General features: G+C 39.7%; 1 protein-coding gene across 1 annotated transcript in view; it reads left to right on the forward strand.

Annotated features, from left to right (window-relative positions):
• mmp24 (matrix metallopeptidase 24) overlaps window positions 1-26,857 on the forward strand; it is a 64,467-nt gene that overhangs the window by 16,003 nt on the left and 21,607 nt on the right. Inside the window, exons 2-7 of the mRNA XM_036571569.1 lie at window positions 9,457-9,605; window positions 9,791-9,907; window positions 15,479-15,783; window positions 19,678-19,839; window positions 21,819-22,036; window positions 26,093-26,231. Coding sequence (XP_036427462.1) covers window positions 9,457-9,605; window positions 9,791-9,907; window positions 15,479-15,783; window positions 19,678-19,839; window positions 21,819-22,036; window positions 26,093-26,231 — 1,090 coding nt within the window. The remainder of the gene's footprint in view (window positions 1-9,456; window positions 9,606-9,790; window positions 9,908-15,478; window positions 15,784-19,677; window positions 19,840-21,818; window positions 22,037-26,092; window positions 26,232-26,857) is intronic.

Here is a 26,857-nt window from a genome sequence, read left to right on the forward strand (position 1 = left end):
CCTCTTTATGCGAGGCCATTTCTCTTCCTCTCTCCCTGCCTCCATCCCCCTCTCTGTGTGCTCTTTCATCCTCTGTCGTTTCCTCTCTCTGTTTCTCTCGTTTTCTTTTTTTAAGTTCGGCAGCAGTTTCACATGAAGCTGACAGAGAATGTCTGAATTTCAGAATGTTTCTGAGTAGAATAGATAGATAGATAGATAGATAGATAGATAGATAGATAGACAGACAAACAGACAGACAGACAGACAGACAGGCAGATAGATTTACCCATATACCCATATGCAGTCCTTAATAATCATTTGCATTTGCATTATCACGGAGAAAACCAAGCTGGAGCGAGGGCACAGTTTGAATGTACGAAGGGAAACAGCACCTCTCCTCTTTACCATTACATAATCTCTCCTGCTGCACTTTGAACTGGATATAGATAATAGATGCCTTTGAAAACGCATTTGCACTCTTGTGTATAAAAGGTCACAAAGCCAGCACCTGGGAGGTGTTCAGGGCTCTCTCTCCTCTGACGTGACCCGGAGCTCCACCCGTCCAGACCTGCCCGGCACTCTTCACTTCGCCTTGCTGTGTTTGCTTTGCTAATTTATGAAAGCTTGATAGACTTAATGAAACTCTATGAACTTGGGGGCAGTATGGGGCGGGTGCCATTTGTTTTGCCTACCCTTCGCTCCTGGTTTTGCAGTAGAGAGTTAGGGTAGGTTTTTGTTTGTATTATTTTTCTCTTCAGGTTTTGTTAGTTTTCAAAACATTTTGTTGTTTTGTTTATTATTTTAGCACAAGCTCGTCCCTGAAGTAACCTTCCCATCCAGCGTCCCATCTGGCCTCCTGTCATTATGATTATTCAGGAAAATATAAATAAACCTAAAACGATTTCTTGGTTACAGTGGAGTCCAGTGTTTGGTCTGGCAACAGGTCTGGGGAGAGACATCTGGACATCTGGATTGAGGATGGATGGATGAATGGATGGGTGGGTGGGTGGATGGATGTATGAATGGATGGATTAATGGATAAATGGATGGGTGGGTGGATGAATGGATACATGGATTGATGGATGGATGGATGGATAAATGGATGGGTGGGTGGATAAATGGATGGATGAATGGATAGATGGATAGATGGATGAATGGATGGGTGGGTGGATGGATGAATGTATGAATGGATGGATGGGTGGATGGATGAATGGATACATGGATGGATGGATGGATGGATGGATGGATGGATGGGTGGGTGGGTGGGTGGATGGATGAATGGATAAATGGATGGGTGGGTGGATAAATGGATGGATGAATGGGTAGATGGATGAATGGATGGATGGATGGATGGATGGATTGATGGATAGATGGATGGATGGAGCTTAATTGAGGAACTCCCACCAGAGCCCTTACCTCAACTATATACTTTTGGCCGTACAGTAAATCACACTTCAGCTGGATTCTGAATGGAGCACTTACAGTAAAGGAAATGTACTGTAAACTGTGCTCTTACTGTACAGCATTGTGTTGTTGCTGACAGTCACGGTCGGTGTGCTCTCCAAACCCGCTGCTCTGCACTTGAAATCCATGTACAATAACTCTGCTTACACATGCGCCTGTGGTTCTGTGAGCTCTGAGTGACTGCAGGGGACGGCATGAACAAAACATTTAACCTTCTTCAGATGAATGTGACAAACCATTATAGTCAACCATCAGGCTCAAACGCTGTTTTGCATGCGCCGCTGCGTCTAGCTGATGGCCCGCGATGAGAGATCATCTTAAGTCTGGCCTCACCAAAAATACAGTGAGCTAATCTCCAGGCCTGTTCATCAGCTCTTTGTTTTGACAGCACCTGGGAGAGCGCGAGAGCTGCTCGCTGCCTCCTGCTTGCGGAGGAATAATAATATCACTCTGTGCCTACAAAGCCTCACCAGCTGCCGCTGTAGTCAGAGCGGCAGTCAGGATTTTATCACCGAGGTGTCATTTATCAAAGACTAAAATACAGGATGAGGATGGGGACGGAACATTGTTTGTGGTGATGATTCCACTTTATTTGTCCATGGAAAAAACGCAGTTCTTTTTCCTGCGTCTCCAGCGTTTCTTCTGAAATGAAGGGTCTTAATAGTGAGTTTGTGCTGCAGTCACAGCCTCTACTCTTCTGGAAAGGTTTCTAGATGTTGGAACATTGCTGTGAGGATTTGATTGAGCATTAATTAGTTGGATGGTCAGTTCTGGATCACTCCAACTCATCCCAAAAGTATTGGATGGAGCTCCATCACTCCAGAGAACACAGTTCCACTGCTCCACAGCCCAATGCTGGGGGGCTTTGTACCCTCTAGCCCACGCTTGGCTTTAGTGACCTTAAGCTCAAGTGTGGCCGCTGCAGAGCGTCCCGTTCTATTGGTCAGTGCTTTTCAGTGGAGATTATACAAGCTGTGTCAGCAATGGTGCATCTTAAACTAGCTGAATTCATTGTCTAATAGAAGATCTAACTGTATACTTTTGGATATATAGCATATGTGTATAGTTGCTGTGTGTGCCGGTTTCAGTTGGGTTTAGCGTTTGTTTGCATTTGTGCTCTTGCTTTGGGGGGGTTCTACAGCGAAGGTGGTTTGTGTAATAACACTGGTGAATTATTTAATGGAAGGGGGCGCAGCAGCAGCCTGTTTTGCCACTAGAGGTTAGGCTATCCCTTCAAAGCACAGTGCATTATCTGGACTAACACACACAGAATTTTTCCATTTTTGTTACATTATTCAGAAACAGTGCATGTACTATTCATCATAAGACATGTCGCCATGATCAAGGATTCTCTACATGGCGTAATCAGAAAGGCTGCATTAAATACTGACTCTATAATGTTTCCACAGCCTGGCAGGAATGTTTCATGTAGAATTACTGTATGGAATATTTTTTTCATTATTAAAGTCCTTATTTCTTCATGTCACACTGAAAAAATGATTCAATGTTTTTACGTAAGAAAGTAAATCCCAATCCCATTTCTTATTTTTAGCCCTGTCCCTTGTTTTTGAGTGTCTCCTCCCCCTTGGAACTGAGCTACAGGGGTTAGTGGTTAAATCTTCCCTCTGAAATGGGACCCTCAAATAAAAAGAGCATCACTTCATTAACAGCTACCAGCGCTGCTCTGTAGGCGACCCTGCCAGTCTGCAGTGACAGCAGAGGAGGGTAAAGTTCAGCTCCTCACTGCTGGGCTTTAGTTACATTTAGGGCATCATATGCCTTCAAAGAGGGGGGCAATTATTTATTAGCACCCACCTCTAATTCTACAGTGATATGAAGCTGAAGTCAGATATTCACCAGCTTCTTGTTTGAATTTTCCTGTTCCACCTTAAATGGAGCAGCAGTTACATTTTGGCACCATTTAAGGTGGAACAGGAAATTTACCTAGCTAGGTACCGAGACATCAGCACTACTAATAATTTTTTATGCTTGTTATGAAGAAAAGGACCATAATACATTGAAAGGACATTAATCTAAGATAATACAGTGATTATCGTGATTTTTTAACAGAGAAAATTCACACATTTGTGGGTTTCTTTGGTCTCTTGTTCAGCCATCTTGCTGGTTTTTCTGTTTTTCTCATAACTCTCTGTTTGGAGTCTCTGAAAAACCTCCGTTTGGACGGTCATGTAGCCCCAACACTTCACCCCACCCAACAAGACACCCTACCCCTAAACATGAACGCGCAAACAGAGGGCCAGGGCTGAGTGGTAGGGGCGAGGGGTGAAATGGGATTGGGCCTAAGTAACCTGGTTGCCTTTAAACCTTCAAATGATACTTCAAATAATATGTGAACAGAATGTAACACATATTATTGTTCTGTTAGCTTATCATTAGAAGCTCAATGAACTTGAATTTTAAGAAAACCAGGTTATTTTCTTTCTTAAGTTAAAACATTAAATCATTTTTACAGTAAACTTGGTTCAATTCCAGACTTTCACATTGATATATCTGGAATGATGTCAATGACGAGCTAAGAAGTGATCAGCTTGGGAACCTAAAATCTAGTTCTTTCCTCAATTTTTTTCACTTGACCGCTGCATTTTGAGATTATGGCTGAAATGTCCAGATGGAGAACGGAAGTGTTGTTCATTACTGTGTTAGCCAAGTCTAGGACCATGTGCTTACTTTTTAAATGATCACTTTATGCCCAATTGAATTTCTATGAAGTGTTTCTGGGACAACATGCAGTTTGTGGCGGTCAGTACAGCTGAGTGAAGCTAAAAATATGGCAAGAACAGGAGCGTAAATCTCTCAGTGAAGCCCAGAGCTACAAAGGAGATATGAATATGGCTTTATAATCACTCAGCTGTTATTGTTGAAATCATCTGTGTCCATAAAATCCAACCAAATGATGAACTGCAAGTTAAACATCACTGGTTGCTGCTAACAGACCCTCTTTAACTGGTGTGTATTGCCTGTAACTGGTTGTATTCTGCCCTCGTTAGAGTAGACTGAGCAGGTTGGCAGAAAGCTAACAGGCTAACTCTCCAATAATGAAAGACTTTGAGTTTAAGCTTTCACAGATTGAGTTACTGAAAACTCAATACTCACATACCTGTTACAAGCTTACAACTCTATTGACCTCTTCAACTCCTTGAGACCACCGGTGGTTCCAAAACGCACTTCATCATATTCTTCATAACTTTCATATTTCATAAACTACATTCTAAAGGTGGGGGTCGTATGAGAGCTGTAACTGTCTTCTTTCCAGTAAAATAGATGGGTGATGTAATTTTAAACCCTTATAATAAAAGAAGCTGAACTCACAACTTTTTTTCTACTGAAAGTCGACCCATTTTTCCACAAATCTGGGCTATAAACTATAAACAGATGGCGTCTCTTCAGTGATCTGCTCTGTAAACATTATTTTTATAAAATAATACAAAGAGCGTCTAAAATTTTTGGTTTTCGGCAGTAAATTGTAAGCATATAGCAATATGTGTGATCATAAAACGGAAATAAAAGATTTAAATTATTGAAAAGCCTGATGTAAAACTGTCCAATCAGGATTGTTCTCTCTGTGGTATCTAGGTAGATACAGCCAGGCGAGCTCTTTATTTGGTTAGAGCTTAGGGAGCTGGGCTGAAGGCCCTACTTGTTAAATTAACTACCAACATAATTAGGAAGTGACAGAGGACTCAACCAATCACACTTTGATTTATAGAGGGACCAGTTTCATTAGACAAAATGTTACTCTAGTCCTTCTGTAAGTTCCAGATATGCCTTACTGTGAATACTAGTCATAGTCTAAGCAGGTTCCGGTTAGTTGCTAGGAATGGAAAACAGCGGCAGCAGCTCTATGACAGAACTCTTTACTGAGTCACTGTAAAACTGATACATACAAGCTTAAGTATATGATTAACCCCTTAAATCTCAGGCTTATTACATACAAACGCTTATTCTTCAGTAACTACAGGGACTTCAGTGGAAACTGGCTGAGCTTTGGGCCTTCCAGTGCGCTCTGGCCTATCAAGGTGTTCATGTTTTATCTAGCACAGCCAAAACCAGTGTTAGCTTAGTGCTTACATACTACTAATCCCATACTGGCACTGACAGAAATTAGCATTATCATACACTCTTGAAAAAGATGGTTCTACAAGTGTTCTTTAGTAAAGACAGTGTTTCTATATAGAACCATGAACACTCAAAGAACCATTTGCATGATTCGTTGCACAGTGAAATGCTCTTCAGGTTGATGGAGAATGTGTTGTATATGTATCTATACAGAACCTTCGTGAAAATGGTTCTGTATAGCACCAAAAAGGGTTATTCTATTGCTAAAATCTTGACACTGCAACAACAGAACCCTTTTTGGAGCTACAGAGAATCATGGGCTGGAGGTTATGGAACCAGCCTTGTGAACGGAAGGTCACCGGTTTGATCTCCTGAGCTGACAGTACGTGACTGAAGTGCCCTTGACCAAGGCACCTGACCCCCAACTGCCTTGCATAGGGATGCCCACCGCTCTGGGCAAGTGTGCTCACTGCCCCCTAGTGTGTGTGTTCACTAGTGTGTATGTGGTGTTTCACTGCATGGATGGGTCAAAATGCAGAGGTGAAATTTCCCTTTGTGGAACTAATAAGGGTCACTTAAACACATTCTCTATCAATCTGAAGAACATTTTACCATGCAAAGAACCATTTAAATGCAAATGGTTCATTGAGTGTTCATGGTTCTATACAGAAACACTGCCTTGACTAAAGAACCCTTGAAGAACCTTGTTTTTAAGAGTATAGAGGCTGTTTTTTTCTCTTTTTTTTAACAAATCTTGACATTTATTGCCCGAGCTCTAGTACTAGCTCTAGTAAGGCCTAGCTCTAGTACTCACGATTCACCACTGGTTAATGCCAGGTGTGAACAGAACATGGTGGTACAAACTGTGTCCAGACCATGCTGCCCCCTGGGTTTGAGAGGTAAGTGTGAGTTAGCTTCCTCTGTCCTTATTGCCAACAGTGATTGAGGAGATCATTGTTTTTTTAAATAGTGCGTTGACTTACATAAGAGAATAAGACTTACAACTGTAAAAGTTCTCCAGTTTTCCAGTGGTTGTTGAGGTGGATCCTAAGATGGACGAGGTGCAGAGATCCCACCATTGAAATATTCATGTTGAAAATGGACCCTCAGCCATGAGCTCAATTATAAAGCCCCTCTGTGTCCGTATGTGTGTGCGGTGTTATAAAATGGGGGCTTTGCTCGCTGGGCTTCCACTCTGCATTCGTCCATGGGGAGAGATGAAAGCTGAGGAGGCGAGTTTGAGATGGTGGAGTGAGATGAGGACAGGAGGCTTTTATATAGCTCCCTTTTATCATTGTGTAGCGTAAACATGGGCGTTTGAGCAGGTCGTAAGGTCTGGACCAGAAGACGTTTCTTATATGGAACACAAATGAAATGTCAAACGAGCTTTTCTCTGCAGTGGATACTGGAAATAAACATTGTGGTCTTCTACTCTTCAGTCCTGCACTTTTCACTGTGGATTCGCTCTGTCTGAACATGTTTATCAATCAGACAACCTTTATTTAAACTCATGGTACATTGAAGGCAACCCTCATTTACAATGTAGAGGAGCATTATACAGAAAACAAGGGGCTGAAAATACTAAAATTTAGCAAAGAAAATAAATAAGACCAAAAAAATTACAATTAAAACAATACATAGGACAAATAAAAAATAGGAACCTATAAGACAAAGAAGATTAACACATATATGGACATATGATGAGCGTCTTATGTGTAAAACATAGTTTTACCAGCTACTTTTTATCAAAATAGTTTGGGAAAGCCATTTCTAAACTAAACTTTAGACTAAAAACCCTTTTCTTTGAGTGACCCTTTGCCTTAATTATGTTTATTTTATTACAACAAATGATTGAACTTTTGTCATAAACAAAACAATCATAACTCTACCCAAACCTTACCATGTGTGTCAGTAGTGACTGTTTCAGCGACAATTTTAGCTCATTTTGAGCTCAGAAACTCAGCAAACACAGCTTTGAACAGCTGTTCACACAGAAAATCATCATATTTTACATTAAAACACTAAAAAGTGCTAAACTGCAGAAAATATGACGATTCTTAATGTTCCACACTGATTTTCAGACGTTGGGACTCATTTACTTCAAAACAATAGGATCTAACTGCTCACCGTGTGGCCATGAGGGACAGGGATGCAGCCTCACTTCCTGCTCTAAAATGCAGGGGCGTGGCTCAAATAAGGCTCCGCCTACAGACTAGAACTCTTTGGCTATGTTCACTTTACCAGGCTGAAGTGTGAATGTAACACAGATCTGATGTTTTCAAAGCTGTGGATACACAAAAATCTGATCTTTTCTGATCTCACCTTAGCCACTTTCATATGTGGTTCTAGATCAGATGTTCTTAAAAAAGATGGTTCTACAATGGTTTTATATAGAACCATAAACATTCAAAGAACCATTTCTTCAGATTGATGGAGAATGCATTATATATGGTTCTATATAGCACCAAAAAGGGTTCACCTGTTGTTATGACGTTAAGCTTATAACAACAGAAGAACCCTTTTTGGTGCTATTTAGAACCCTATTAAATATGTGCTGTATAGAACTGTATACAGCCCATTTACCATCAATCTGAAGAACTTTTCATGATGCAAAGAACTCTCTGAACATGCAGGGCGCTCATGGTTCTACATTGAACCATTGTCTTTACTAAAGAACCCATGAAGAGCCCTTTTTTAAGAGTGTACGTATCTGATTTGTATCTATGTGACCTTAATGAGAACGATCAGCGTGAACATGTCAGCAGCGCCGAGACTGAAGTGAGTGACAGTAAACGCTGCAAAAGCAGCACATCTGATCCTTTTTCCGTCGTCTCGCTCTGACAGCGAGCAGCTGAGAGCCCCACGAAGGCTCGTTCTGCTGGTTAGTTTGTTTGCTGTTCATGACGCGTGTGGTTCATTCATGTGACATTATTGATTAGTATGTGCTCATGAGGGTCGTTTCAGGACGCAGGTTCGTTCACAGTGACAGATTTTAGTCACTTTCCTGTATGAATGTGAACTGTGGAGCTAGAAAAGCCAGATCTGAGCAAAAAATCAGAATTGAGCAAAGAGGCGTCTGATGTGAACGTAGCCTTTGTGCTTCTGTAGTAGCGTGAAAACATGGAGCAGCTTTTTCTTTATTTATTATTTTGATTTAAAAGTTAAACTAATGATAGTTTCAGTTTCAGTAAGCTTTATTGTCATGACCATAATTTAGATACACTATTGCCAAAGCATCATCAAAAGGCAGGATTAAACATTTTAAAAATCTAAAGATTTAAGAAGCGAGAACAATAAACAATAATAATAATAATAATAATAATAATAATAATAATGGTATGCATATATACAATAAGTAAATAAATAAATAAATAAATAAATAAATAAATAATAAACATAATAAAATAACAAAATATAATAATAATAATAGTAAATTGGTGATAAATCTAAATCTTTCAGCTTCACTTTAAAGGAAATCCAAAAGATCACAACAACATAAAAAATACAAAAAAAAAAAACAATACAGAGCACTGCTGGTGACATCGCATATAAATAAAAATAATGTGTAGCCACGATTTAGTAAGGTGTGGAAACGAAATTGTGCATTACTAAGTCGTCGCCATGCACTAGGATCTCATTCCCAAGCCTTGCTAAGTCGTGGCTATGCATTATTTTTATTTATACAGGATGTCACCAGCAGGGCTCCGTAAAAAATGAGTATAGTTTAGTGGTTATGGTTTGGGACAGACACCTCAGACAGAAAGTGCTCTATAAATGATGATTTTGTATGTTTAGCCTATTATTATCTCTATTAATGCCTTGAGTTTGAATAGATCATAACATAATCCCTGTAAACACCTATTGAATGAAGATTTTTTAAAGCAGTTTCTTTACTATGTGGACTAATTCAGTGTGTCTCTCTCTGTCTCTGCTCAGACGTGGTTGAAGAACTATGGGTATCTTCTCCCTGACGACATCCGGACATCAGACTTGCAGTCGGAGAAGGCCATGCAGTCGGCGGTCGCTGCCATGCAGCGGTTCTACGGCATCCCAGTGACCGGAGTGCTCGACCAAACCACCATAGAGTGAGTCCTGCTGCCTCTGTAGTTCGATCCTTTATAGCATGGAATACATACATACAAATGTATATTAAAATATTTAGATATATACTTAAACTCAGCTGTGGTGATAAGGAGTGGCAGTAACACTGACTTTGATCTGTCTCTCATTATGACAAAGTTGTGTTTGTTTGTCTGTTTGCTGTTTACAGGTGGATGAAGAAACCTCGGTGTGGGGTTCCTGATCACCCACACATCAGCCGGCGGAGGAGAAACAAACGCTACGCCCTCACTGGTCAGAAATGGAGGGACAAAAAAATATCATACAGGTAAAAAGCACAGTTTGGTCTCTAGTGCGACCCCTTTTTGGGGTTAAAAATATTTCGCACCACAGCAGCACTGCTGTGTCTGATCCACTCAGACCAGCGCAACACACACTAACACACCACCACCACGTCAGTGTTACTGCAGTGCAGATATTGATCCACCACCCAAATAGTACCTGCTCTGTGAGGGTCCATGGGGTCCTGACCACTGAAGAACAGGGTAAAAGGGGGCTAACAAAGTATCAGAGAAACAGATGGACTACAGTCTGTAACTGTAGAACTACAAAGTGCACCTATATAGTAAGTGGAGCTGATAAAATGGACAATGAGCGTAGAAACAAGGAGGTGGCCATAGTGTTACGCCTGATTGGCGTGTATATATATATATATATATATAGCACTGTTGTCAGAAGAAAACCCTCCATTTTTTACGTTTTTCAGTTTTTGCCATAATTTGTAAATGCCTGTTTCCCTTTACATTGTGTGTAAATTTTATGATGAATGGACCAGAAGAAATGACCCAAAACGACTTGGAAAAAACTCTGGTTCCATTGACTTACATTAAAAATGAAGTATGTTTTTTCCTTCTCCTGTAAAGTTACCATTTTGGAGATACAAGGTTTTTGGATCTCCATGTATCTCTATTTTTGTCAATTTTTATTTTTCTACATCATTTCAACACACCAGTTGTCCTTTACGTTGTGTGAAAATTTTATGATGAATGGACCAATAGAAATGCTCTAAAATCACCTGTAATAAAACCTCTTTACACTGTCTTACGAGTACGAGTCTTAAAGGTACGAGTGTTTTACCTTCTCTTGTAAAGTTAAAAAGTAAACTATTTTGGAGATACTTGTTTTTCTTTAATTTCTTTTATTTATATATGTATATATATATATATATATATATATATATATATATATATATATATATATATATATATGTGTTTTTTGGTTCTTTTTTTGCCTCGATGTTAAATTTACAGCAAGTGAATATATTTGGCTACACGACTCACTTATGCAATGAAGCAGAAATACCTGCTGATGTTCTCCCCTTCAGCATCACAATAAAAATAACCCAGCCTTTCCTTTTTGGGATGTGATGGCGAAAGAAAGAGGAAAAGAGTATATGTACATATATATGAGAGTTCAAGGCACAGCGTAATATGGGTTTTGCTAAATGTTTTTATTTAAAAAATATCGAACATTGTTTTGTACAGGTAAACTGCACATCTCCCAATCTCTCATCTCTGCTGCAAAAGAAAACGTAATCTCTGTGTGGAGCTCCTACAGTTGGTGAACGATTCAGTGAAAAGTGAGACGAGGTTGATTGTAACAGACTGAGAGACGAGTTGCTTAAAAGGCAAAAGGTGGTAAATCAGTGTAAACACACAGTTCAATATTGTGCTATTTTATTCGAATGAGAATTCTCCAACTTTAATAAGACAAATATGCATCAAAATAAATGATTAGTAATTTTTTCACCACAAAGAACAGCACATATCAGCATGATACAACTGGAATATATTTTTTATGCATCTGTGAATAAAATCAACCAAACATGAACTGTTTTGAATGTATATGAGGAAAATATGGACTGTTTACACTTTTGACTTTGCAGGTCTTTGATGTAACAGCTTGCATCGTAATTTTTGTCAATTTTTTTTTTATTTTTTTACATATACTGAAAAGGCAGCTGCCCGTTACATTGTGTGCAAGTGTCATGATGAATGGACCAATAGAAATGTACCAAAATTACCTGTAACAAATATATACCACACATAAATTAGCATTATAAGTCAAGAATGTCCTTGTAAAGTGACTGTTTTGGAGTGGTATGGTTATCTATCACTGCTGTCGGAACAAAACCTCATATCTCCAAAATGGTAACTTTACAGTAGAAGGAAAAAACATACTTTACTTTTAATGTAAGTCAATGGAACCAGACTTTTTTTCCTAGTCATTTTTGGGCCGTTTCTTTTGGTCCATTCATCATAAAATTTACACACAATGTAAAGGACATTTTTTAATTATGTCAAAACTGAAAAACAACAAACATGATACAAGATTTTGTTCTGACAGCAGCGATGTGTGTGTGTGTGTATATATATATATGAATGGAGAGAGAGAGAGAGACAGAGAGAGAGAGAGAGAGAGAGAGATGAGGTGAACTGTATATATATATATATATATATATATATATATATATATATACACATATATGAATGAATGGAGAGAGAGAGAGAGAGACAGAGAGAGAGAGAGAGAGAGAGAGAGAGAGAGCGAGATGAGGTGAACTGTACCTTTAACTGTCTTTAGTGTCTCTGAGCTGCCTGGTCTATATTTAGAGCGTCTGTGTCGGTGAATCTGATTTGATCTTTGAGGACTGTCAGAGAGAGAGAGAGTGTGTGTGTGTGTGTGGGTGAGAGAGAGATGGAGAGAGAGAGAGAGAGAGGGAGAGGGAGAGGGAGAGAGAGAGAGGGGGAGAGGGAGGGAGAGAGGCAGAAAGAGACTCTGCTCTGTTCTGAACCTCCTCCTATGAACTGCAGGCTATTTTTATTCAACTTGAGGACACAAGATTTATTGTTTTAACAGCGACAGCCTCATTTCTGTTCTAACTGTATCAGAAATTGCACATCATAGCAAAACATTGCCTCCGAGCTTATTTATCCCAGTACTGTAAAACTGCCCTCATCTGGTTTCATAACAGGCCCTATTAATCTCAGTAAAGCGGTTCAGTGAGGACTGGAGTTTGTGTCAGTGAGTTTTCTCACCTCAGGCTGTTTGGCTGTGAGGTAAGGAGGCTGCCATCTGCCTCTGCACTCACTTTGCCTCATTTGCCTTTTGCCCCACATATTTCAGAAACATTTTCATGCAGATTAATTCATTATGTAACAGTGAAACAAGTTGTACTCAGTTGACTATACTTGCTTATTTAGTAAACAACCAGCCCAGACTGTCTTTCAGTATGATGTGAATGTGTACAATACTTTGGGATCACTTGTCATTTTAACAGTTGTTGTTGTTTTATATACAATAATAACTTTTACAATGTTGATTTAAGTGTTATAAACTATTGGATCAGTATTAGCATTATTAAAATTAGTATTAGTATAATTAGATTGTAATATTACTATTAAATATTTCATTCTGGAAATAAGAAGTGAATAAAATGATAAATGATATGCTCTAACTATGTATTTACATTCATTTTTATTAAACTATCTATCTTGCAATTCGGTCTCTACTTTTGAGAGATGAATTCTGGATAAAAATTTTAGAGCTTCTTAGTGTTTTACTGATTATCCAAAGCCTGTGTTGTACAGGACGAGTATATTACAAGGTTTTTATACATTTATCTGCAACCAAATTGGTTGTATATTAGTTGATTCCTAACTTTTGAATGATACTGTATATTCAGCAGGGGTATTATTCTTAATATGATGGCATGTTATTGTTACTGTGATAAATTCCACTACGATACTCTTGACTGAGCACATGAATACTGGAATGGTGAGTACTTCTAGAATACTGAACATGAAGACAGATATAGACCCATTATAAAGAGCCTGTTAGCAACAACAACCTGTATATATTAACGGCGTTTCTATGCTGCATAACAAACACTGCAGTAGAGGGTCGATGATGAGCTCAGTGCCGTTAAACATGGCACTGTCATAGGATGCCGCCTCTGCCACAAGTCAGTTTGTGAATTTCTGCCCTGCTAGATCTACCCTAGACAACTGTAAGTGCTATTATTGTGAAATGGAAGCATCTAGGAGCAACAACAGCTCAGCCACGAAGCTGGTAGACCACACAAAAACACAGAGTAGAGCTGCCAAGTGCTCATCTGTCCTCTGTTGCATCACTCGCTGTAGAGCTCCAAACTGCATCTAGAAGCAGCATCAGCACTAGAACTGTGCGTCAGCAGCTTCATGAAATGGGTTTCCATGGTTGCGCAGCTGCACACAAGCCTTAGATCACTATGCGCAATGCCATAAATCCAAAAATACCACAAAGCAGCACTGTTAAATTTCTCAACACCAGCAATTTGCCATTACTACATTAACCCTTGTGTGGTGTTCAGGTCTGTGGGACCCAATTTGAATGTTTACCAAAAGTAAAAATGATGTGATTTATTATTATTTCAACCTCAGATTCTTGGTCTTTGCTCATTTTCAGTGAAGAACATATAAAATAACCCATTTTCAGTGTCTTCACTCTGTTCACCCCCCACACATTTATATTACACATGTGGTGTTGGGCTGAACCCGCGGGGAGTAAAAGTGTGGAGGTGCTGTGTCCTTCACTCTGTTCTCCTCCTACATGGCCTGCTGTTAGTGTGTGTGTGTGTCTGTGTGTGTGTGTGTGTATGTGAGGGTGGACAACATGGACAGGCTGCTGACTGGCTACAGCTGCTAAAGGAGAACCCTACACTGGACACTTGTGATATATTAAACATCTGGTATTTTTACATAAATTGTTATGACTGTATTGATTTAAACAAACAATAATGCGGTGGGTCCAGCAGACCACTGAGTAACAAACACATCAACACCACACAAGGGATAAAGTAAAGCCATATCGAGACCACCGAAAGCTGTAGCGGCTTGAAATGTACTCAGAAAGTCCTTTAGATCAGGGGTCTTTAATTAAAATTTAATAAGGTCCAGTTAGAGAAAATATCCTCAAAGATTCGGAACATCATAATGTCTAACTTGCATCATGACTCAGTGTCATATACTGTTTACTGAAGTAGCCTAGTAGGTATATCAGCATCTTAAACAACTGAATGTCAAATCAAATAAAGTACAGTTCAGTCATATTTCAACAACATTTATTGTCAGTTTTCTCTTTTTAGAGAACGACATGTGAAATAACTTCTCTCTGACTCACTTTGTTTCTCGCCTCGTCCCTCCCCTGTGTGTGCGTTACTTACTCGAGTCTCAGTGCTCATCATAATGCACAGATCTGATTGGCTGAGTAGCGTCATATATGATATTTACAACGCATGTGATTGGTCTGAGTCTCCTAAGCCTTTAAAATGGTACCGTAAAGGCTAGAAAAGTTACGCTGATTAAAATAGGACCACCCCATTAAAATTAAATAATTCTCCATAGTTTATCATTTATAGGTCCAGGTCTGCATAGGACAGCGTCTGGGTCTAGGCTCAGACCATGGTCCGCCTATTAGTGACCTCTGCTTTAGATAAACCAGACAAACACCAATGCTCTGTTTTCTCAGCTAACGTTACTAACCTAGTCTTTTACCTCATATCACAGCTTGAAAGCAGCAAGTTAGTAAAGAGGTAGAAAACTGATGGCAAACGTGATAAAATTTATTTAATTAAATTCATAGAGTTGAGCATAATGATGAGCTTGAGCTAGACAATTATCAGCGCTCTCACTGCAGCACAGTCTACGTAGCACAGCAGCGCTTTGTACCGTATCTGCCATGTGATGCTGCGGCCTTTACATTTAAAGGACATTAACTCAAAAATAGATTTTAAACTATTGTGGACGTGTTTTATTACTGTTCATGACACTCAGCCACTTCCACTCTCTCTGTCGTCCAGCATACACAACTTCACACCTAAAGTGGGGGAGAAGGACACCCAGAGGGCAATACGGCAGGCCTTCGACGTGTGGCAGACAGTGACCCCGCTGACCTTTCAGGAAGTGGCCTACTCTGAGATCAAGAAAGAAGGCAAGGAGGCCGACATCATGATTTTCTTCGCCTCTGGGTTCCACGGCGACAGTTCGCCCTTCGACGGAGAGGGAGGTTTTTTAGCCCACGCCTACTTCCCTGGTCCTGGAATCGGAGGGGACACGCATTTCGACTCGGACGAGCCCTGGACGTTAGGCAATGCCAACCATGATGGTAAGAATAAGAATAATGCCTGTAAGTATTCTAGATATGCCCAAAAGTATCCAGACAGCCCTTCTGAAGCTACTTTAAATCACCCTATCCTACATTTTCTCTTGCGTTTTATTTTTTCCCTTGAGGTCCAACATTCCAACCTTAGAATTATCCAGGCTGTTTTTGTTAGTGTAGTTTTAAGGCTGATATTAGATAAATCAGCGGACAGATTCACAAACGTGTCTTACGAAAGAAAATCTTCTTAAATGTGTGTTTCTTAACTTTATTCTTAAGAAAAAAGTTCAAATAACTGCTTAAGAATTCTCTTTTTTACTATTTTCTTAAGAATAATTTTAAGAACAAGTGGGTTTCTTGAAAAGATTATGTTCTTAAATGTTTTCTTAACCTTACGACAGCCTCACACTGTCTTAGGCTGTAAGAGTCGACAAGGTGGGCATCTAAATTTATTGATTTGTCTACTCCTGCCCGCCCTCCTCTCTCGCTTTCCGCCGTCACTCCACGATTACTGTATTTTCAAAGGAGGATCTTTTCCTGTTGGCTGTTTCTTCCTCCATCACCTCCAGATCTTGTTTGCTAAATTCTTTATATGCTTGGTTTGATTTTTCTCCTCCATTTTGCTCCTCTGAGTGGATTAAACTCATAACTGAAATAACAGTTCATACAAATTCCAAATGTATTTTGTGTCATTTATGATACGGGAAAAAATCTTAAAAAAAAAAAATTAGGATTATCTTTAGAGAATATCTGAGAACTTCTTAAGCTTTTCTTGAGAACTGCTTTTAAGAACATTCTTCTTCTTCTTAGTTTTTGTCTTAAGAACCTTCACAAGTTTTTCTTGAGAAAGTTTTTGTGAATTCGGCCCCTGATCTGATTGCCTGCTCTGTATTGTGCCTCATTCAGAAAGCACTCCTTATGTGTGAATGGGTGGGGCTAAACTGCTGTAGGCTGAATAGATGGATATTAATTATTTGGCTCTCGTGAATGAAGCCAAAATGGGCTGTTTTTGCAGTTTAGTTTCCACGTATGTATGTGACTGTATGTACTGGTGCAAGGCTACATTTATTAAAAAGAGAAAGGGAAATTGGGTTTTCCATGATATTGGCCCTTTAAGGTGCACCCACTGGCACAAGTGTTCAGTTGTGCATTCAGAACTTGTATAATCTCCATAGAAAAGCAGTGACCGTTAGATTAGGATGCTCTGGAGAAGCTGCTCATGACTGGGCATGGACTACATGATTTTTGGCCCGGTTTTAATCCTGCTTTCCCCATTGCAACTCATTTTTACTATCAGAAGTCAATTTCCAGGTTGGGAGCTTGACTGATGGTGCAGATGTTCTGCTGGACTGAGAGGGGAAATGAATCGTTAGCCTTTCTGTTGAACTTTGGACTTATTCAACAGTCCAGTACACTCTCAGACGTACGAAACTCTTGTGGGACCCTCAAGGCTCCATCTCAGTACCTTTAGTCAGGGAACATAACTGAACCATAATCCACTGAAATGATATGTTCTAAGCTGTGCTGACTCCACACACCCCGTCTCGCCTCCAGGCTTTTATTTTACTGTTCTGTTTTAAAACATTCGGTTATGAAAAGGTACAAATACGAACTTTTCACCTAGAAAAACTTATTTAAGGTTCACAATCAGACCTTAAAACCACTGTTGAACCTTTGAGGGAACATTTACACTGTTTGTGCCTTGATGAACCAAAAATGTACCTGAACAGAACCTTTATTTCTAACAGTGTAGTGTGGGATGGTCACCGGCACAAATGAACAAGTGGTGCAGGCAACCGCCAACGAGAGAGTTAGCAGAGAGGAAAGATGTGAAGGGACATGAATGCATGATGGAGGAGCTGCTTGTTGAACAAAAGTAGTAAATGCACAAATTCAAACACTCATGACAAAAAAAACGAGATTAAATCTGAGATGCTATCAATTTTCACAGTCTGTTAGGTTTTTATAGGTCATGTAGAATAAGCCCGGCATAAGGCCACCATGCCCAGTGCCAAGCGTGGGCTTTGGAGCAGTGGAACTGCGTTCTCTGGAGTGATGGAGCTCCATCCAGTACCTTTGGGATGAGTTCTGATCCAGAACTGACCATCCAACATCAGTACCTGACCTCACTCATGCTCAATCAAATCCTCACAGCAATGTTCCAACACCTAGAAGCCTTTCCAGAAGAGTAGAGGCTGTTACTGCAGCACAAACTCACTGTTAAGACCCTTCATTTCAGAAGAAACGCTGCTGTCTACAAACTTTTGGACGTGTAGTTTAAGTATGAATAAGCTGAGTAGACGTTCGAGGAGATGAGCAGACATTCAGGAGCTGAGAGGACGTTCCTCTGGGAGCCCAGTCCAAGGGTAAAACCCAGCGATGAGCTGAGGAGAAGAACACAGCCCACAGGGGAGAGAGCAGGGATGGAGGAGCATTGGATAGAGAGCAGACAGAAATCTATTAATGTATCTCCATCTGAGAGATATATACACACACATACACATCCACGAATTCATCGGGGATAAGCTGAAATAAGTCTGCGCTTCACCCAGGCTCAGGGCGGCTGCCTGGGGACGAAAGCAGAGGCACTTCATCAGCATCCACGCTGCTCACATATGGTGCGTGTTGGAAGCGTTATCTCCTCTTTGATCTCATGCCGTCAGCAGTCTGAATTTAAGCACTACCAACCGGGGGATCTGCAGTTTATTCACGTACACTTTCGCACCTCACACTCGCACACAGCCCATCTCCTGCCCACCTTTCTATACACTCACAAACTATCTGGCTAACGCTGTTATCCGCTCTACTGGGAGAGCCTGATTCTCTGCATCCTTCTCCAAATTGTGGCTGTATTCGTCTCGGGAGGCTGACGCAGTCTTGGGCTTTATATATCATTTATTTATTGTATTGTATACACAGATCAGGCATAACATTCTGACCACCTCCTTGTTTCTACGCTCATTGTCCATTTTATCAGCTCCACTTACTATATAGGTGCACTTTGTAGTTCTACAGTTACAGACTGTAGTCCATCTGTTTCTCTGATACTTTGTTAGCCCCCTTTTACCCTGTTCTTCAGTGGTCAGGACCCCCATGGACCCTCACAGAGCAGGTACTATTTGGGTGGTGGATCATTCTCAGCACTGCAGTAACACTGACGTGGTGGTGGTGTGTTAGTGTGTGCTGTGCTGGTACGAGTGGATCAGACACAGCAGTGCTGCTGGAGTTTTTAAACAGCTCAGTGTCGCTGCTGGACTGAGAATAGTCCACCAACCAAAAATATCCAGCCAACAGCGTCCTGTGGGCAGCGTCCTGTGACCACTGATGAAGGACTAGAGGATGACCAACACAAACTGCGCAGCAGCAGATGAGCTATCGTCTCTGACTTTACATCTACAAGGTGGACTGACAAGGTAATAGAGTGGACAGTTAGCGGACACAGTGTTTAAAAACTCCAGCAGCACTGCTGTGTCTGAGACACTCAGACCTGAGAATGATCCACCACCCAAATTGTACCTGCTCTGTGAGGGTCCATGGGGGTCCTGATATAGGGGGTCCCTATATAGTAAGTGGAGCTGATAAAATGGACAATGAGCGTAGAAACAAGGAGGTGGTCATAATGTTATGCCTGATCGGTGTGTGTGTGTATATATATATATTCTTACGGTTCTTATGGACCAGCACTAGTTTAGTGCTAACAAACCGCTGGAGATCCCATAGGAGCGCTAACAGAAATTAGAATTATCGCAGGCTGGGTTTTCTCGTTTTTTGACCGTTTTGACGTTTATGGTCTGAACTGAAGGTCGAGCTCTAACAGTCACAGTTGTCACTACTTGTCACAATATGTTCAAGATGAAATGCGCACCCAGGTGTTCAGCTTTGACCTTTGCCCCCTCGCAGGTAATGACCTTTTCCTGGTGGCGGTGCATGAGCTGGGTCATGCTTTGGGTCTGGAACATTCCAACGACCCCAGCGCCATCATGGCCCCCTTCTACCAGTACATGGAGACACACAACTTCAAACTGCCGCTAGACGACCTTCAGGGCATCCAGAAAATATACGGTATGGATCCACTTTATTTTCTCTTTGATCAAATTTATGAATGTGATGTTGATAACTGATACAGTCGCAAGTCTCAGCACAGTCAAATTACACGGTTTGTTGATTTCCTGAGTGAAAATAAGTTAATACGTCCTCGACAGAGAACTCACCAAAATATGACTTTATCTGCAAATTTTAGTGCATGATTTCTATGTATTTTCTGTTTAAAATATTGGAAAAAAATTTTTATAAAATGTAAAATGTGCTGTAAGTGTAAATGCTGTATTTTCCTAACATGTTAAATTCATAAGCATAACAGTAATTGTGCATTAAAATAACTACAACTGTGTCCTCTGTAGATGATCTAAACTTATTTTACTTGGAAACGTAATTTGACCAGCGGTGCTCAAACCTTTGCATACGACTGTAAATAGAAAATTCATGCTGACAAAAGAAGATCAGGGCTGTTATATTTTTATGTTTTGAAATTTTCATTAGTTTCTATTAATTTTTTGCGTTTATTTTTTAATTTCAGTGTAGTTTTAGTTGGTTTTATGAGTGCATGAGTAGCTTTTTGTGTTCTGGTGAATATTTTTTTGTTATAAACTGGGGTGCAGTCGAAGTAAACCTAAATTTTACTTTTCTTTCTGATGGGTTAATAATGCTAAATTAGCCCAACAGTAGACTGGGCTCAACTCAGTTTCTGGCTTCCCATATGGAAAAAATATATTCCAAATGTATTCATCAAATATATTTTTGCAATGTATAAAAATGACCAAAAAAAATATTTTTATATATATTTTTTTAAGATTAATATATTTATATTTGTTATTACATTTTTTCAGTTATATGCAGTTTTAACAAAGCTTACAGATATAACTAAATATACATGAACTGAATGAACAGTACTGACTTCTGTGATCTGCACTGTACTTTACAATAACCATGTACGTCTGCAGTCAGACTCTCACACACAACGTATTTCAAATAAACAGGATAATAAATAATAACTGCATTTTCACAGAGTATCAATACCTACAACACTCGCTTCTGTCCTGTTAAAGGATCATTTGAACATATTTAAAATTAAGATACTGGAAAACATATTCATTTCTAAAGGTATCAGACAGTGAAGAGCATCAGACAGGATTTTGGATGTTTTCATACATTTTCAAATATATTTGCTAAACACATTTACATACATTTATTTTTGTATGGTACATTTCTGTGTGTAATATTTCTCCATACGCAAAATAAATGCAGGTTAAAATATATTTGGTTAATATGGCAATAAATTCTGAAATACATTTTAGTGTTTGGAATGTATTTCAAATATATAAAAATACATGTACTTATATTTTTTTCAGAGTTTACTCCAAGATCTCACCATCTCCTGAGTATTTAATTTGGCTTTAAAGGAGTCTTTTCTAGACTGTCCTTCATCCACTAAAACATGAGGGACATAGTTAGGAAAACAAATTAACCAAAGGCTCAATACAGTCATAACAATTTATGTAAAAATACCAGATGTTTAAAATATCACAACTGTCCAGTGTAGGGTTCTCCTTTAGCAGCCGTAGCCAGTCAGCAGCCTGTCCATGTTGTTCACCCACACACACACACACACACACACACACACACACACATGCTAACAGCAGGCCATGTAGGAGGAGAACAGAGTGAAGGACACAGCACCTCCACACTTTCACTCCCCGCGGGTTCACCCAACACCACATGTGTAATATAAATGTGTGGGGGGTGAACAGAGTGAAGACACTGAAAATGGGTTATTTTATATGTTCTTCACAGAAAACGAGGAAAGGACAAAAAATCTGAGGCTGAAATAATAATAAACCACATCATTCTTTCTTTTGGTAAACACTGAAAATGGGTCCCACAGACCTGAACACCACACAAGCGTTAATACTCTCGATGCCTGAGCAGGTGTCTTTAAACTTTTGGACATACTGCGTAATGAAACAGAGCACTTTTTCATACAGGGGTCCCAACGGCGATGCTGGAGCCGACTCGGCCTCTCCCCACCCTCCCGGCGCGACGGACTCACTCCACGTCCGAGAGGAAGCACGACAGGCAGTCCCGCCCCCCGCGGCCTCCCTCTGGAGACCGCCCGTCCTCTCCCGGTTATGGAAAACCCAACATCTGTGACGGCAACTTCAACACAGTGGCCTTCTTCAGACGGGAGATGTTTGTTTTTAAGGTGAGCTGTTCCTTTAGATTAGCGGTCAACTGAAAACTGGAAGGCAATCAGCTGAAAAGCTTTTTCAAATGATCTCAATTTGACTCTAATAAGGTTTTACTAGTAATTCACATTTTTCAATACAGCTGAAGTTGAACTTACTCAAAAACTGTGAGTGTGGTTGCCTCCTCAGAAGCTCATGTAAAATGACTTACATAGTTTTGGATTATTCTCCCTCCTTGGTCATGCAGGAATGTGTCGAAATGCTTAACAGCACCGTTAATTTTATCTATTTTTGATCTCTGTGTACTTTTATTTCAGCACAGACAATGAGCTTGAGGAACTTTCTTTCTTGTGCACAAAAATTTAAGTAGTGCTGTGGCTCCAGAGCGGCACAGCCGTCTAGCTCCGTCATCGTTAGCAGGTCATGAGTTTGAATGCAGGTGATGCCACTGCGTTCAGTTTTTTGAGTAATCTTAAAGGGAAATTCCACTGTTTTTTTATTTCTGTGTAATTCAGTCATTGAGATGTAAACAGAGTGATTCAGAGTGGTTTGGTGTGAAATGGTTCAGATGTCTTTACAGTGGTGGTGATAGGAACCAGGGGTCGCCATGACTACAACACAAATATAGACATTTTATTTACTATCCAGAACCACCAGTGAACCTACACGAGTCTTCTGAGTGTCTATGTAATGTTAATGATTGTAAAAAGGTAATAAATCGGAAAAAAATATGTTTTCTTCACCTCACAGCACGCTGCATGTTCCTTTCTGCTGTGTATGTGTAAAAAAATTACATTTTAGTTTCAAAACAAACTTAAAACAGTGTCTCAGACATCAGGCAGTGAATTCATAACCATTTCAAGTACTAACTGTCTGTGAGGGAGCTTTTAGAGGTGGACGTCTGGTTCCTATCACCACCACTGTGAACAGTTCTGACTCGGTAAGTTTATCTAGAACAGAACGTTTCACACCAAACCACTCTGAACGACTCTGTTTATGTATTAACCACGTAATTATGCATGAATCTAGAAAACTCGGTGGAATTCTCCGTTAAACTGTAGTGTTGACCAAACTGAGATGCAGTACGGAAATTTGATTAAGCAGATCTTAACACAGGGGTGCCCAAACCTTTTGTCTTGAGGGGTCAAAGTGGAATGTTTGTGGTGGGCCGAGGGCCATAAAGACAAAACAGTATAGAAATAAAGAAGGACAGTTTCAAACAGAGGTTTTAAAAATGTATTTAACAATATTTTACTATATTTTGTTACTAGCATAGTTCAAAATTACAGTTTTAAAAGTTAAATGAGAATTTAATAGGTATATATAGTATAAATATATCCAGCTCTCAGAAGAAAATCTTGTATCTCCATTTTTGCCATTTTTCAGTTTTTGGCATAATTTGAAAATACCTGTTGCTCTTTACGTTGTGTGTTACATTTCATGATGAATGGACCAAAAGAAACGACCCAAAATGACTTGGAAAAAAGTCTGGTTCCATTGACTTACATTAAAAGTAAAGTAGGTTTTTTCCTTCTTCTGTAAAGTTACCATTTTGGAGATTTGAGGTTTTCTTCCGACAGCAGCGATATGTTAGTTCTCTCATTGGGTGAGAGGTGGAATTTCTAGCAACTTTGCCCTTCATGGTCCACACTTTGGGCAGCACTGATTTGATCTAACTTTTATATTGTATAGTATAATAATTGAGGGTCTGAGTCAGCCTTTTTTGCTCTGACTGGATTTTCTGTCCACATAGTGTCTCTTTCTGACATATTTAAATATGCACTGACATAAATCTGATGTGTAAAACATCAGTAAAATGTAAAGGAACGCAGATTCAGTCGTGGCAGACGCAGCTGCGTATGTTTTTGTGCGAGTATGGGTGAGTTACGCTTTGATAAATAAGGTCTGAAGTTTCTGATCGTGTTTTAAATGTCTGTGAAGGTCAGCTTCTGTCTGATGAGAGAGCTTTTGACAGGCTGACCACCTGATCACATCCGATCAAATCACTTTTCCTTCCGCGCCCTGAGAAACTGCCTACACAGACGCACTGCTCAGCCAAATGGATCAGTCAGAGCTCAACTCAGTCCATAAGGGCTCTGTCTGCAGTGCCTTCTGCTGATAGAGACGTCTCAGTGTGCTGGATTCACAGTTTTCAGAGCTATACAACCAACTTTGTTGCAGATAAAGACATTAAGTTGCTTTAATATGCAAGGCTTGTGCTTTTGAGTAATATGTAGGAATTTATTGAGCATTAATAAAACTAAAAATGAAATGTTAGATGTATCCAGGGATCATTACAGTGTGTTATTTATTATTAAATAGCTCTTATATTATAAATATTGAATAAACCAAGGTATAAATGTATTTTACTGTCTCATTTTAATAATTACATCTATACTGTATAAGCTATAAAAGATCATGATGTGGTTCCAAACGTTTGAGTCACTCGTGGAAAAAAAAGGGTTCTTTAGTAAAGACAGTGGAGATATACAGAACCCATGAACGCTCAAAGAACCATCTGCATGCTTAAATGTTCTTTGCATGATGAAATGTTCTTCAGACGGATGAGGAATGTGTTGTATATAGAACCTTCTTGAAAATGGCACCAAAAGGGTTCTGCTACTATTACGATGTCAAGCTTGTAATAATAGCACAACCCTTTGGGTGCTGTATAGAACCCTTTTGAAAAAAGTTCTATATTGAACCGTCTAACGCACATTCATGTACATTTTCTATTAATCTGAAGAACGCTTTCATCATGCAGAGGGTTCTTTAAGTGTTCATGCTTCTATATAGAACCATCTTCTTTACTAAGTAACCCTTGAAGACTTTTTTAAGAGTGTAAGGTTCTATACAGAACCGTTTTGAAAATGGTTTTATATAGCACCAAAAAGGGTTCTTCTATGGTTACAATAGAACCATCTATAGCACCTTCATGCACATTTTCTATCAATCTAAAGAACCCTTACATCATGCAAAGAACCCTTTAATCATGCAAAAACGTTCTCTGAGTGTTCATAGTTCTATATAGAACCATTTTCTTTATGAAAGAATCCTTGAAGAACCATCTTTTTAAAAAGTGTATGGTTCTATACAGAACCTTTTTGAAAATGGTTCTATATAGCACCAAAAAGGGTTCTGCTTTTGTGCTATATAGAACCATATACCACACATTCTCCATCAGTCTGAAGAACCATTTCACCATGCAGATATTTATTTGAGTGTTCATGGTTCTATATAGAACCAGTGTCTTTAATAAAGAACCCTTGAAGAACTATCTTTTTTAAAAGTGTATGGTTCTATACAGAACCTTTTTGAAAATGGTTCTATATAGCACCAAAAAGGGTTCTGCTGTTGTGCTATATAGAACCATATACCACACATTCTCCATCAGTCTGAAGAACCATTTCACCATGCAGATATTTATTTGAGTGTTCATGGTTCTATATAGGGGCGGCACGGTGGCGCAGTGGGTAGCGCTGTCGCCTCACAGCAAGAATGGCCTGGGTTCGATTCCCGGCCGGGTGACCAGGGTCATTTCTGTGTGGAGTTTGCCTGTTCTCCCCGTGTCTGCGTGGGTTTCCTCCGGGTACTCCGGTTTCCTCCCACAGTCCAAAGACATGCAGTCAGGCCAATTGGACATGCTAAATTGCCCCTAGGTGTGTGTGTGAATGTCTATGTCTGTCTGTCTGCCCTGCGATGGACTGGCGACCTGTCCAGGGTGTATCCTGCCTTCTGCCCGATGACAGCTGGGATAGGCTCCAGCACCCCACCACGACCCAGAAGGATAAGCGGTTTAGATGATGGATGGATGGATGGATGGTTCTATATAGAACCAGTGTCTTTAATAAAGAACCCTTGAAGAACCATCCTTTTAAGTTGTAGTTGTAAATAGAATCAAAATCATATCTACAGATATTAAACTTAAGGAGTAAAACTACAGAAATCAAAGCTAAGCATGCTCATGTTTGTGAATGCAGTAATTATGTAAGCAGCTTTGCCGTGTCCTAGTTTAGCTTTAGCTAAATGCTAATTATCTTTGTAGCTGAGATGTGCTGTTTTTTCTCCCGTAGGATCGCTGGTTCTGGCGTTTGCGCAATAACAAGGTGCAGGAGGGCTACCCCATGCTGATCGACCAGTTTTGGAAGGGTCTGCCACCCCGCATTGATGCTGCCTATGAGAGATCTGACGGCAAATTTGTCTTCTTTAAAGGTACAAACACATAAATCTCATTTATTATGATCTTAACTACTTAATGCTTTGCAGTAGATGCTATTAAAGGTGCAATAAACACATTTACACTGGAAGTTAAATAGGTGCTTAATAGCAGCAGCACAGAAAGTTACATCAGAGGGAAGTGAAGGGTTTTATTTCCTATTCCAATAGAATGGAGAGCAGTTTGAAGGAGAATTCCACCAATTTTCCAAAATTTCTGCATAATTCTGTGTTTGAGCTGTGATTCAGAGTGATTTGGTGTGAGATGTTTGATTGTAGAGACTCACAGTGGTGGTGATGGGAACCAGGGGTCGTCATGACTACAACACAAATATAGACATTTTATTTATTATCCAAAACCACCAGTGAACCTACACGAGTCTTCTGAGCTTTTATATGGAATGATTGTAAAATAGTAGAAAATCTGGAACAATATGTTTTCTTGTGCCTGTCCAGCATGATTTTTTCTTAAATATGTTTTCAGCCAAAATCTGCTCTCAAAACTGCCATAAAACTAGGCTTGAGCCTTGTGACAATACTTATCACTGTCAATATATCATCAGTACACTGACCAACTGCATGTTTCATCACAAAAAACATGTAATTAGTCCTGATTTACTGGA

Source organism: Colossoma macropomum, unplaced genomic scaffold (genome assembly GCF_904425465.1).
Source record: "Colossoma macropomum unplaced genomic scaffold, Colossoma_macropomum, whole genome shotgun sequence".
NCBI lineage: Eukaryota > Metazoa > Chordata > Actinopteri > Characiformes > Serrasalmidae > Colossoma > Colossoma macropomum.